The following is a 12,612-nucleotide window of genomic DNA, read 5'->3' on the forward strand; positions in this document are numbered from 1 at the left end:
ACCTTTCCCGCCGAGGCGGCGCCTGTTTATCTCCTTGCAGTTTCTTGCTTTCGAACTGCTAGGTTGGCAGGAGCTGGGACTGAAGACGGGAGCTCACTCCGTCAGGCGCCACTCGGGTCTCGAACTGCTGACCTGCCGACCTTCCGGTCTGCGGTTCAGCGTCTTAACCACTGAGCCACCGCGGCCCTCAGGTCTTGGGAGACTCCAGTTCAACTTCCCACTGAACCTGGGTGCCTTTGGGCCAGTTGCTCTCTCCCTCTCCCTCTCTCTCAACCTAGCCTACATCACAGGGTTGTCGTGAGGGCAAAATGGGCGGGGGAAGAACCACTACACCCCTGAGCTCCTGGGAAGAGCCTAAGCAGGGCATGAACGCTAACGCTAAGAAGACTAATGCCTAGCGTTAGGGGAAGAGAACCTGACGCTGGCGATGACATCACACACGCACACCGACCATGCCTGCGCGGGCGACGTCACGCGCACAGGCGCGGCGGGCGCGGGCGACGTCACGCGCGCAGCCCCCTCCGCACCCGTGGGATACGCGCGGCGGAGCGGGCCCCTCGGGACTAGGAGAGGCGGCCCAGCTTCCCTCAGCGGCGGGGAAGGGAAGCCGGCTAACGGGGCACCCAGCAGCCGCCGCCGCCGCCGCCGCGGCAACCCCGGCCCCAGCTCGCTCACCAGCACAGCCCGCTCGGCCGCGCTCGCCAGCGCCGCCATCCTCATCGCCGCGCCGCCTCTCCCTCGTCCGTCGCTCGCAACAAGCAGCCGCCTCACGGACGCGCTCGAGCGACCGGCCGCCTGAGGCGAGGCGTCGCGAGGCGTCAAGCGCGGGCTCTGCCCTCCTCGCCCCTCATTGGGCAGCCGCTTCCGACGCAGCCGCTCTCATTGGCTGGGCGTCGTCTAAGGCCCGCCCGGGCGCCTCCGCCGAGCCCCCCGTCTCAGCGCCTGTTACACACCGAGAGAGAGAGAGAGAGAGAGAGATGCGGGCACTTTAGATCATGGCGCACCGCCGGACGCTTTTCGGCGCTTCCGGCCTGGATAAAGGAAAAAAAACCGAGCTGTTCCACCCGCTCACCTGTCGACGGAACGTAGGTGGGGGGGGGGGGGTCGCGCGTTTTTTTTTTTTTAACCATAGGGATGCCAAGGCCTAGAGCGGCGTCAGGCTGCGTTCCCGGGCGCTGATCCCGGGGGAGGGCGAGTTCCCATTTTTACTGGAAGTGTGGGTAGGTGGCGCTGCGGCCCTGACCTCTACGCTGAAGGCGGCTTAAAGGGGAGGGAAAGCCCGCCGCGGCGCCAGGGACGCCGGAGCTCTTCGCCCGCGTGCGCTGGGCCGGGCCCGCCGCTTCTGGGGGCCGTGGGGTCGCGCGGCTCAGGAGCGACCGGGCCTCGCAGAGCAGGCGCGCCTCGTCTGTGGCACATATCAACTGGTGAAAATCCAGGGTCACCGCGGGGGGCCAGTAGTCTGAAGACGACCGGATAAAAAATAGGTTCGCCCCTTTCCCTTGAAGAACTTTACACTTTTAAAATAAACGTACTGCAAGTAAACCGGCAAAGGTGAAAACCAAAAAAGGATGCTTTCTAAAAAGACCATTTTCCGTTTCTTGAAGTTTTGAGATTAAAAAAAAAAAAAAAAAAAACACTTGATGTAAGATTTTTCCCTCTCCTCTCCTGCAGGTGTCCTTTCAAGGTCTTTCTCCTCAGCTTCTCTTCCACTTCTGTCGCCAACCGACTTTTCTTCAGCCCCTTTCCCAACATTCTGTGCCTGTCCTTTCATTGGCCCAGCACTCTAAGAGGAATAAGTGTTAATACATGTGCATACACACGCTGCGTCACGTGTTATATTACATGCACGGTGTGTGGCACGTGCATTAACCGGCCCTTTGCCTCTTCCTTCTCCCGTCCCGAGTTCCCCAAAGCTCGAGCTTCGAACTGCTTCAAAGTTTCAAAATTTCCTGCACATCTACACTGCTCAAGCTTCAGTTTAAAACAAAAACGAGCAAAATCAGTCTGGTAGATCTCTAGTTATAAGCCTTACAATGTTACATTCTTATATAAATATAATTAAATATAAATATAATTATAGAATATAAAGGAGTATCATATAAATACAAATATTAAATACAAATATAGACTAGCAACAGAGTAATTTAAAAATATAGTGCTAAAATGTTAGGGGCTCTGCCTTCATCAGTAGCTGCCATGTTAAATGGAAACCAGGAGTGGCAGTTTGGAATGCTGGAAGATGAAAATTCCTAAGGAAAAAAAAACAGCTGTGAGTGGTAGAAAGTTTATGAATTGTCTTCCAGGTTAAGGCCATATGGACTAAGAAACCTGAGTCTGTAGATCCAGAAGTTTTCCTTTCTGACAAACACATCAGCCTATTGCAAGATATTTTAACTCACTTGCACATAGTCTTTCAGACTTACAATTGCTTCCAACTGAACAAACAAAAGGCAACTTCTCTTAGTCCATACATCTGGTGAACAATTCATAAGCTTTATACCAATCACACCTCTAGGGTTTTTTTCTTGGGAATTTTCATATTCCAATATTCCAAACTGTCACTCTTGGTATCCATTTAACATCACAGCTACTGATGACGGCGGGAGCGGAAATGTTTAGCACTATATTTGTAAATCACTTTAATGTTTATCTACCTTTCTTATCTATTATTTTAATGGAAGTCTGACTGCATCCTTAATGGATACAGAGCCTTGTTGCTTTGCTGTTGTACTGCTTTACACCCCTCCCCCCATATATATATATATATATATATATATATATATAAATAAATAAAATCTGGCTTCCAGGGCACACTGCCTAGGGATGTTGTGGGCATCCAGTTAGGCCATTTATGCCTGTAACGTTGCATAAATGGGCCTCTTTAAGGCCACCATTTGCGTAAAAGGGCCCTTTATGGAAAAGGACGAGCTGCCATTTTCCTCAAGATGGCAGCCTGACAGAGGAGTGGAACACCACTCATCAGGCGCCCCATGAATCGTCTGGCAGCGCCACATGCTGCAAGCAGGGCCAGGTCCAGCAAACAGCATGAGGCAGGCTGAGGTGAGTTCACCCACCCCTAACACTGCTCTTACGAGATTACAAAACACACGAAACTAGAATGACAATTTAACTCCCCACTCAGCAGCAGTTAATGTTTTAACTGTTTGATTTTTTTTAAAGTACCAAGTGCAGACCAGTATAAACGTGTCTGTTAGTATTTCTATAAAAGCCAGCAGTGGTAACACCATACAGATCTCCCATGAGGGAATTCCAAAGCTGTTGGTCCCCCCACCGAGAAAGGCCCATCCCTGGTGCTCAGCAACCTAATGGCTCTTGGTGATGGGCCAGAATTAGCCAACATGGAAAAGGCAAATTCAATGTTGAAGACCATTAGAAAAGGAATACAAAATAAAGCTTATAGTGCCCTTATACCAGCACTGTTGAACCTCTTTCAGCCTGATATTTTGTGAACTGCCCAGAGAGCTTCAGCTATGGGGCAGTACAGAAATAAATGAAATTCCATTTCTGAGCAGGTCTTTGGGGGGGCGTGTTCAAGTGGTTGATGTTAGGAGAGGCATTTCAGCCTTTTAGAAGGGGGGGGGAGACTGCACAGAACCCAACAAACAATAGTGTCAGGATGAGATCATTTGGAGAACCCCAGGAGGGCTGGATGTGGCCCGCGGTTCTGCATTCCTGCCTTATACAAATCTATGGTGTGTACGCATGAGTATGTGAGAGAGATCAGCATTGTTCTGTGGATGGGGAGACAGTTGAGCTGGTGCAGGCTCTAAAGCAGGCTTCAGCTACCTAGCTCACTCACTTTTGAGGGAGCTTTCTCACAGCACAGATGGTGCTCAAGGGCTCTGCAGGGAAACTTGTTCGCCCGTTGTTACTCTCTCACACACACCTTTTTGCAAAAAACTCAAAAGTATCTGGCTCTCCCCGTCATTATATTATCACAAACCTGTGGGATATGGAGGCTGAGAAATGATGACCAAGCCAAGGTTAGCCACTGAGCGATATGGATGAGAGGAGGTCGGGAATCTGGGTCTCTTAAGCTCTAGGCAAATACTCCTAATCTCGACATCAGGGGTATACAACTTTTGGTCCCAAGGGCAAAATGGGTGTTGGTGGAGGGTATGTGTGCTTGCATGCACACAGTGGTGGGAGGCTTTAATCTCTCCCTCAAAATCTGGACCACTGCTGCTGCCTCATCAGTGGTGCAGAAGCGATCACAGCAGCTTCTGAGTGACAGGGGAAGAGGATTTATTTTACTACAGCTACCTCCATTTGGCCATTAGGATGCACAGGTGCTGCACAACAGTCTCTGGGGATCCGCATGGAGGCTGTGCACCCCTGCACTACAAGAAATGGGCTCACCTTCTATTGCTGTTTGGAAAAAAGTTAGCAGGTTCATTAGGATGATTACCTTTTATTTTAATCATGTATAGCTTGCTTTTTTTCCCCCCAAAGCCACTAACAAAAGTTACAGTTAACACAACTGTGTATAATTTGTAAATATTTTCAAACCTTTACTAATAGGATCTGTGCAGTCAACTGAAAGTTAACAGCCTCTAAGAAATCCTATTGGTTTCTACTGAAGAGTAACCCCCCCCCTTGACATTAATGGGACTCTATTAAATTCTTGGGGCCGCGGTGGCTTAGTGGTTAAGACGCTGAACGACCGGAAGGTCGGCAGGACAGCAGTTCGAGACCCGAGTGCTGCGTGACGGAGCGAGCTCCCGTCTTCAGTCCCAGCTCCTGCCAACCTAGCAGTTCGAAAGCAAGAAATTGCAAGTAGATAAATAGGTACCGCCTCAGCGGGAAAGGTAACAGCGTTCCGTGCACCTTGGTGTTCAGTCATGCCGGCCACATGACCACAGAAGCGTCTTCGGACAGCGCTGGCTCTTCAGCTTAGAAATGGAGATGAGCACCACACCCTAGAGTCGGACACGACTGGTTGGGGGCACCTTTACCTTTATTACATTCTTAAGAATCAACCTGAAAACGCCCTGCCTCATTCACAGAATTTAAAGTAGGATCCAGATGGCGTTGTCTTCAACTGGCAATCCTCCCACGTTTTCTGACTGATCATTTCATCTTTTTTCTTTCCACCAAAAAACCATTTAGGAAGAAAAGACAGAATGGCCGTACAACGTCCTTTGACTGGTAGTGCTAGAAGCAATCCATCTGGAAGCAGTGGAGGCTGGTGGCTCAGATGTCAGTGGGGTGGTGAATCTGCTCCAGGTTTCAGTTGGAACTCTAAAGGAACTCTCCAGGGTACGGAGTACCTTGAATAGCTCCTTTAGAGTTCTGACTGGCTCTGACTGAAACCCAGAGCGGATTCACCACCCCACTGACATTGGAGCCACCACCCTCCAATGTCTGGAAGCCCCTTCTATACTGTTTGATAGCAACTCCCTTCCCAGAGACAATCCCTGAAGGGGGTTGTGAGTAATACACTTTTTGTTTCAGGGAAAGGGACACTGTTGTTCAAGCGCAGCATTCAGGAACGAAATTGCTATTAACCAGCTGTGAACATGAAAAGCATTTTTTTAAAAAGAAAAAACAAGCCTCATTAGTTTGGCCTCTGTTCAGTTTAAAACCAGCCCAACCAATTTGGGAAGCTATGCCTTAAAGTGAGAGGGCAACAAATTCTTGCTCAGTAAATTTTCAAAAACCACACAAAAATCATTAGATAGCCCAAACACACACACCAGACAAATACTTTTATTGGGACCAACTAAAACATCACAAAAGCACAGATCAAGCTTTCAAGTTCTCCAGAACCCTTCTGTAGCATGGAGAACCCCTAGAAGATGGCCTGCAGCTAGAAATCAAATGAATGCACCTGCCATGACTACAGCAGTACTATCCTGTTGTCACTGTGGTAAGCACAGTACTGGTATGAAACAGAACTGGTCCTGTCAAAGGAGGTCTTGCCTGCTGTTGCTAGCTGCACGATCCTCAGATTGGAAGGCAGAGGCTGGAACATGTCTTGCGAGGTTCCCTGCCATCACTTCTGTAGGTGCAGGCGACCTTGGGAGGGTTGAATTTGGCTGCCACCATTCGCCCAAGCTGCAGCAAGGGATGGTGGTCTGGGTGCACTGTGCTGTACTACATAGGTAGTACTCAAATTGTGATTGCCTCAGTTGTGTGGCCTTCCTGCCCATTCTTTCGACATACTAAGGTGGAGAAGGAAGCTGAGGCAAGGCTTAAAGCCTTTCTGTTCTTCCACTAATAATCTACTATTTCTATTTTTCCTCTCTGATTTAGTCCAACCCTGTATTTAAAGTACCAACCTGGTAGCCATAGGCAACAAGGAATTCCATGCAGACGACTGAGCAGGCTGGTGGAGGAGCCCCCATCCCTCCTCTTTGCCCAGCAACGAAACCAAACAGGCTGCCAGAGGAGGGAAACCACCTACCTTGCACCCAGCATAGAAATGCAGCAGGCTGGTGGAGGAGGGTCAGAGCTCTCTGTCCCTCCTCTGTCAGCTCCCAGCAGGCTAGTACATTTTTTAAGGCTAGCAACTTTTGTGGGCTTATTTAAACAAGGCTATTTTTAGCTACCACACCAGATGCATCCATCACTTTATGCTCACAGGAGTATGGAGCATAAAGGCCCATACTCCAGGCCCATTCAGCCTTGATCTCTGTCAATATATGGGCCACAGCATCATCCTGAGAACAGGAGCATTACCTGATGTAGACTGCACTGCTCTAATCACTGTTGCTCAAAAAACACAGTTCGGTCCATCAGCTGACTAACTGGGTAAAGATAAGAGCCAAACAATCGAAATGATCTTTACTGGGCTAATCTTACAGCAGGCAAGAAAGGCTGTCCGTTATTCTGGGAGCTGAGAACGTTAAGGAGTGAAAATGCACCTCTCTGATTTAGCCCAGCCCTGTATATAAAGCACTAACCTAGTAACCAATATTAATATAGAAAAATACAATCCTCTGCCCCTCGCTATCAAAGCAATGGAAAGTGCTAGGGTTGGCACGTTTCTTTTGAACCCACAGCTTGGGGGGCTGGGAAGTGGAGAAGGAGATGAGAGCGATTTTAGGAACAGACAAGTAACATTGTGTTACCAAGAAAGGTTTTATTTCCTTTTGCCAGTAGCTTTGTTAATTGCACAAGAAAAAAATCATTTCTGTTTTTGCCATTTAATCATCACCACAAATCCTATTCTGAATGACAAACGTTAATTAAAAACAAGGCAAAAAAAATTAAAAAAATTCACAACCTTAATTACCTATAGATCGGTCATCGAAGGAAAGGGAATTAAAAGAAAACTGCTTTTTCTTACAAGCTTTCCACAAGTGTCACATTTTTCTCTTTAAAAAGGAGGGAACCAAAAAAGAAAAAGAGCAATTGCTAAAACAGAAATCCCCATTAAAAAGGAACTTTACAGTATTGTCAACAATATTAAGACAACAATGACTAAGCCAGTTCCATCATTTTCTCTTGTAATCCACCTTTTCCCTCCTGCACCATCACCAACTGGAATTTGAAGCGACCTCACAGAAGTATTTTGAACAAAACTGGCTCCTGGAGCAGAGGGCCTAAATCGCAACAAACAACTAGCCCTGTGGCACCTTAAAAACCAACAAAAATTTGTGGGCCAGAGAACAACTTCTGACTTGTAAAAGCTGATGCCACAATAAAACCTTTGAGGCACCATATACTTTATTGTTTTGCTGCCAACAAGATAAACAAGGCTTCCCTTTGAAATGCCATCCGAGACAGTCTAGCACCTGCCACACCTCTTTGCTTCTATCTCAAGAGTGCTCTCATCCTTCCTTGGTGTATCTAACCATACAGTCCTGCAGGAAGGACCCCACCCTTTAGCAGATCTTTATTCTCCTTGCCAAAGAAATCACAAGGCAGGCCTTAAATGGAAGACAATGCAGTTCTCTTTGACTCCCGCTTCCAGTTCAGTTTGGATTCTTTCACTTGAAGGCAAAATAAAGTGTTATGGGACTGGGTATATCGGTTGACTTGTTTTAAGTTTTCTATAGACAGTTCTCACAAGATTAAGAAATCCTTCCCCTTTCCCTAGCAAGCATCAGAAGCTCTTCAGGAAAGTAACTCAGGAGCCTTAGCAATGACCCACTTGCTGACATCTGAAATCAATCAGCATGATCAATCAGCAAAGCATGTTTAATAAGAACATCTCCCCCAGACAGACCTTCTCTTTTTACCTGAGAGATCCTAGCTGTCCTTACAAGATCCATCTGGGAGTAGAGATCCATACATTCACATCCGTGTATTTGTTAGTTTCCAGTGTAGGAAAAAAGCAACTATCTGATGGCTGTTTGTGCTGGAAAACACAAGTAGGAGCAGAACCTATCCTTCCTTTTCCAGGTGAGTTTTCTGCACCATGGAAATAAAAAGCATGAGAAGCATGTGCTGCTACAAGATTAGAACACTAATGAAGTTAGTTGGTAGTCATTAAAGTTTCACTCTTGGAGCTTCAAACACAAAAACCTGTCTCCTGCTTGCACTTGGAATGTGCCCAGCATATCCACACAGCTCCTAGGGCCAGCTGATGTTGAAGGCTTGGATTTCCTGTTTGCATTGGCACCTAAACACACAGAGCCCGATACACATAGGCCTAACCCCTGTGATATGTTCGCCACAAAACTGAGATGCGCTGGTCACGCAGATCTGTCAGTGCATGTTGGACTCTATAGGTGTGGGCTGCCTATGCAAATGTGAAATATCCAGCATGCAAACAGGAGAAGTGTTTGAGTTGATGTGTTTCCCCACCACCACATGTGCATTTGAAGCGTGAGCATAGGGCTCTCTTCAAAGACTAATACTGACAGAGTTCAAAAAAGAAAACCTCTGCATTTGAAAGTTTTGTAATTTTGTAGGCACACATTGTCTTTGCTATTTGTAAAACAACCCCTTCTTGTATCCTTACATTTCATTTTGAAAGTTCAAGGCCTGCCAGAGATAATTTAACATTGTTCATGTGATACCAGCTGTTGTGTTAGGGAAGCATGTTGTCAAGATCTGTTGGGCTAAAAGCCTTGCCCTCATTCAGTGACAGCTGGTTGTTTTAAGGGGATTTTCTGAATTCCTTGGGAGCCTACTTGGCTTTCTACAGGATCAGCACAGTCACAGGCCTCTTCAGCAGAAGCCATTCCCTGCTTATTTTACTACGTATTTCCAACAGTTACTTGGCAAGTCTGCTGCTGAGATAATTCATAACTTCCCCAATAGGTTAGGCCATGCAGCTTGCTGGTGCTGCCATTAGATCACTCAAGCAGAGTTTATTAATTACTGCTAAAGCCTTTGCTGTGAAATAGGCATTATCTCCTCCAGTTTTACAGAAATGAGAACTTGGATGTCAAGATTCTGGGGTTAGAGCTTGGGGTTCCTGAAGCCAAGCTCTCTGATCACACTTTCTTGCCCTATGGCTATCTGGCAACACTAGAAGACTCCATATAACCCTTGCAAACACAAACAGCCACAGATCAGCAGGTGCGCGTGTGTTCCAACTTAAAACTGAAGGCAGACAGCAAAGTTTCTACCTTCGCTCATCAAAAAATATAGCAGTTTACAGTGATGTTCAGAATGGATTAGCCTTTTTGGGAATCAAGAGTCTCTACATGCTTTCTGCATACCACAGCCCCACAAGTGCACACCAGAGCCTGTGTTTCCTAAAAACAAAGCTTGTCTCCACAGAGAAGGCATGGATGGAGACTGTTTTTCTTCGTAGAAACAATTTCACTGAGATGTTGAGGTGCGGAACACTCTCACCTATCATGCCGATTTTAGCTCCACCACCTTCTTGATCTGACAATTTCTTCAGAGCAAAAAATACAGGAGCCAGGTTTCCATCCCAATCAAGGTCTAGAGCCATACAGATTTACAGCAAGGCAGGGCATTCATCTTTCAACTGCCCTAATGCACAGGAGAGGCCAACATATATTTTACCCACAGCAAAGTGAAAACAGCAGTTAGAAACAAAAACAAACGAACGAACTTGGGCACGCTCATACAAATGAGAACCAGAATAAGCCAAGCAGCAGATTTTCTGGCAAGAGTCACCTTCCACCAATTCCATTCCATGACTCTCAGCATGTAGTATAGATTTGTTGTCAAGATGGCAATGATCCAACCCCTTCTCCTCCTACTCCTGCTGCTGCTGGCACAGGAAGGCCTGCTGTAGCAACTGCCCTCGTGTCTGTAGCAACTGCCCTCGTGGCTGTAGCAACTGCCCTCGTGGCAGATCTCAAAGAGTTTTTGTATTAAAAAAGAAAATGGGGAGGGAGGGTGGAAGAAAAAGAGAGACAGACAGAGATGGACTGGTCCAGAGTTAAAACCCAGTATTCATCAGCATCATAATTAATAATCATGGTATTAACAATAAGAATGGGGTAGCCTAGTGGATGTAGGCCCTGTACACAGCAGACATGTCATTGTCAGATTGGTCCAATGCTTTTGCCCGTTTGTAGACCTGAGGGAGAGACAAGGAAGTAAGAAATCAGTCATTCCAGAAACAAAATTATTTTGATATTCATATTTACAACATTTGTATCCCGTCCTATATTATTGAGATCCCAGGGATACAGATAAAATCAATTTAAACATCTATAAACCCTTCCTTCAAGCAAAGCTATGTGACTGAATCAGGGCCACAGCCAGCTCCTATGCATGGCTCACTATGCAAGGTAAAGCCTCCAGGCCATAAGCAGCTCCAGCAATGACAAGTCTTTCCTCATGGGTGTTTGACTTCATAGCAATGATGAGGCTGTTTCACAGAATATATATCCCATTAAAATCATATACAACATTATAAACAATATCAAATCACCAAACCCCATTGGCTCAATTCTAACCATGACAAGCCAATCCAAACAGAAAGGTTTCACATTGCTTTGGGGGGGGAAAATTTGAACCCAGAGGATCTGACAAGTCCAGTAAAAAAAAAATTGTGGACTTGTAGTAGAAGATTACGATTGCCACAGAGCTTTGCTATAGAACTTCTCCCTCTTAGGACAGGCAACCCATCAACTTCCATTTCTTGTCCATCTTGATTCTGTTCCTAACTAACTAATGGAACAATCCATTAGTTAGCTAGGTCCTACATTATTTTCCTGTCTAAACATGCATAGGATTGTGCCTTAGACTAACCAAGATCTTACCCCCTGCTTTGAAGGTGATCCAAATTCTGCTTCTCATATTATTTTAAAAAGACTCATCTTGGCAAATATAATACCTGAACAGTAATCCAGGCTTCAGTCTCAGAAACATTTTTCTGGAGACCCCTCTCTGGAACTCACTGCTGCCCTTAAGTCAGGACTGAGCAGAAATGAGCCTAGGGAGTACATACCTCATTGGCTGCAGCTGCCATGGGAGTTGGGTGGTTGACAGAATCGCCTAGTGCAATGGCTAATCTGAGATCTTTCTGGATGTATTTCAGGTAGAAATCTGGTTTAAAGTTTCCTTGCAGGATGTCTGGAAAAGAAAAGGAACAAACCACAGCTACTTCTTCACATTCCTAGCTGTCAGCCCCTTCTCTCTTCCCTTACAGATTTCACCACCATCACTGCCAAGTTGTGCCCACTAAAACATGTGAACCCACCTTATACCAAGTCAGACTACTGGCTTGTCTAGCCCAGCATTACCTGCTCCAACGGGCAGCGACTCTTCAGCCCCTCAGGCAGAAGTCTTTCCTAGCCCTGCTATCCAAGATCAAATCTGGGGCCTTCTGCATGGAAAGTACGTGTTTTACCATGGAGCTAGAACCCCTCCCTCATAGGCTTGTTATCACCCCATCTATTTAAAACCTTGGCTGTAGAGACCACCCAATTAGCAACAAGCACATACAGCCAGCACAGTACAATGGTAATTGTACTATTGCACAGCTTGGCTGTGGGACACCTAGATGTCTCACCACAGCAAATCCACTGCACACTACAAAGCAAAGAGTGAATTCAAAAGGTTCCAGAAACAATGCTTATTCTCCTCCCTCACTTCCCTTGCCCTTTAAACCCCATTCTGCAGCTGCTTGGTGACAAAGAGTTACTATCGCTGTACAATAAGGAAGAAAATGGTAAAGAGAGAACTTTACTTTGGCACTTCTGGTCCAGGAAGATGCTGGCAAGCTGTCCCTGATTGAGGATATCCAGAAGGGTCTGCTGGGACTGACCAGTCACTTGCGCCAGAGTCAATCCTTCTGCTATTGTGGCCATGAAGCTTCCTTGGACCATGTTCACGATCAGCATCATCTTGGCAGCATTGCCCACTTCCCCTGTGAGAGAGGCACACACTGTTGGACAGCTCTACATAAGGAAAAGAAACAAGGACCTACACCCAGGCCACTGGTATCTAAGCTCTTCTGAAAGACATGTAGAGATATCTACTGTTCTTTCCTTAAAATTCCTCCTCCTTTCAAACCCTTAGCCTTCAGTACAGATGCCTGGGTTATGATGACTTCCACAGCTTTATCATCAGTCTCAACTTGTTCAGAAGGCAGCTTCACAGTTCCTTACTGGTCTTAAGCAACCATGACAGACAATCAAAAAGTGCTAAAGAGCACACAACTGATGTGGTTAAACCACTGGGCCCTAATGTTAATGCATAAATCATATA

At 46.4% G+C, this 12,612-nt stretch overlaps 2 protein-coding genes across 13 annotated transcripts in view; both read right to left on the reverse strand.

Moving 5' to 3' along the window:
- Positions 1-820, reverse strand: part of ROGDI (rogdi atypical leucine zipper) — a 21,788-nt gene extending 20,968 nt beyond the window's left edge. For all 4 annotated transcript variants that reach the window (XR_014785593.1, XM_084818868.1, XM_084818867.1 and 1 more), the window contains exon 1: positions 676-820. Coding sequence is in view for 3 of the 4 variants with exons in the window: in XM_084818868.1 (XP_084674994.1) it covers positions 676-720 (45 nt within the window). In the remaining variant the exon portion in view is untranslated. The remainder of the gene's footprint in view (positions 1-675) is intronic.
- Positions 821-7,085: 6,265 nt separating this feature from the next.
- GLYR1 (glyoxylate reductase 1 homolog) overlaps positions 7,086-12,612 on the reverse strand; it is a 51,799-nt gene continuing 46,272 nt past the window's right edge. For all 9 annotated transcript variants that reach the window (XM_084818857.1, XM_084818862.1, XM_084818860.1 and 6 more), the window contains 3 exons: positions 12,092-12,271; positions 11,351-11,475; positions 7,086-10,474 (listed from right to left, as the gene is read on the reverse strand). In XM_084818857.1, the coding sequence (XP_084674983.1) occupies positions 10,400-10,474; positions 11,351-11,475; positions 12,092-12,271 (380 nt within the window). In that variant the 3' untranslated portion in view covers positions 7,086-10,399. The remainder of the gene's footprint in view (positions 10,475-11,350; positions 11,476-12,091; positions 12,272-12,612) is intronic.

This window comes from Heloderma suspectum, chromosome 12 (assembly GCF_057233095.1).
Source record: "Heloderma suspectum isolate Gila_16-S chromosome 12, 16-S_ref, whole genome shotgun sequence".
Taxonomy (NCBI): domain Eukaryota; kingdom Metazoa; phylum Chordata; class Lepidosauria; order Squamata; family Helodermatidae; genus Heloderma; species Heloderma suspectum.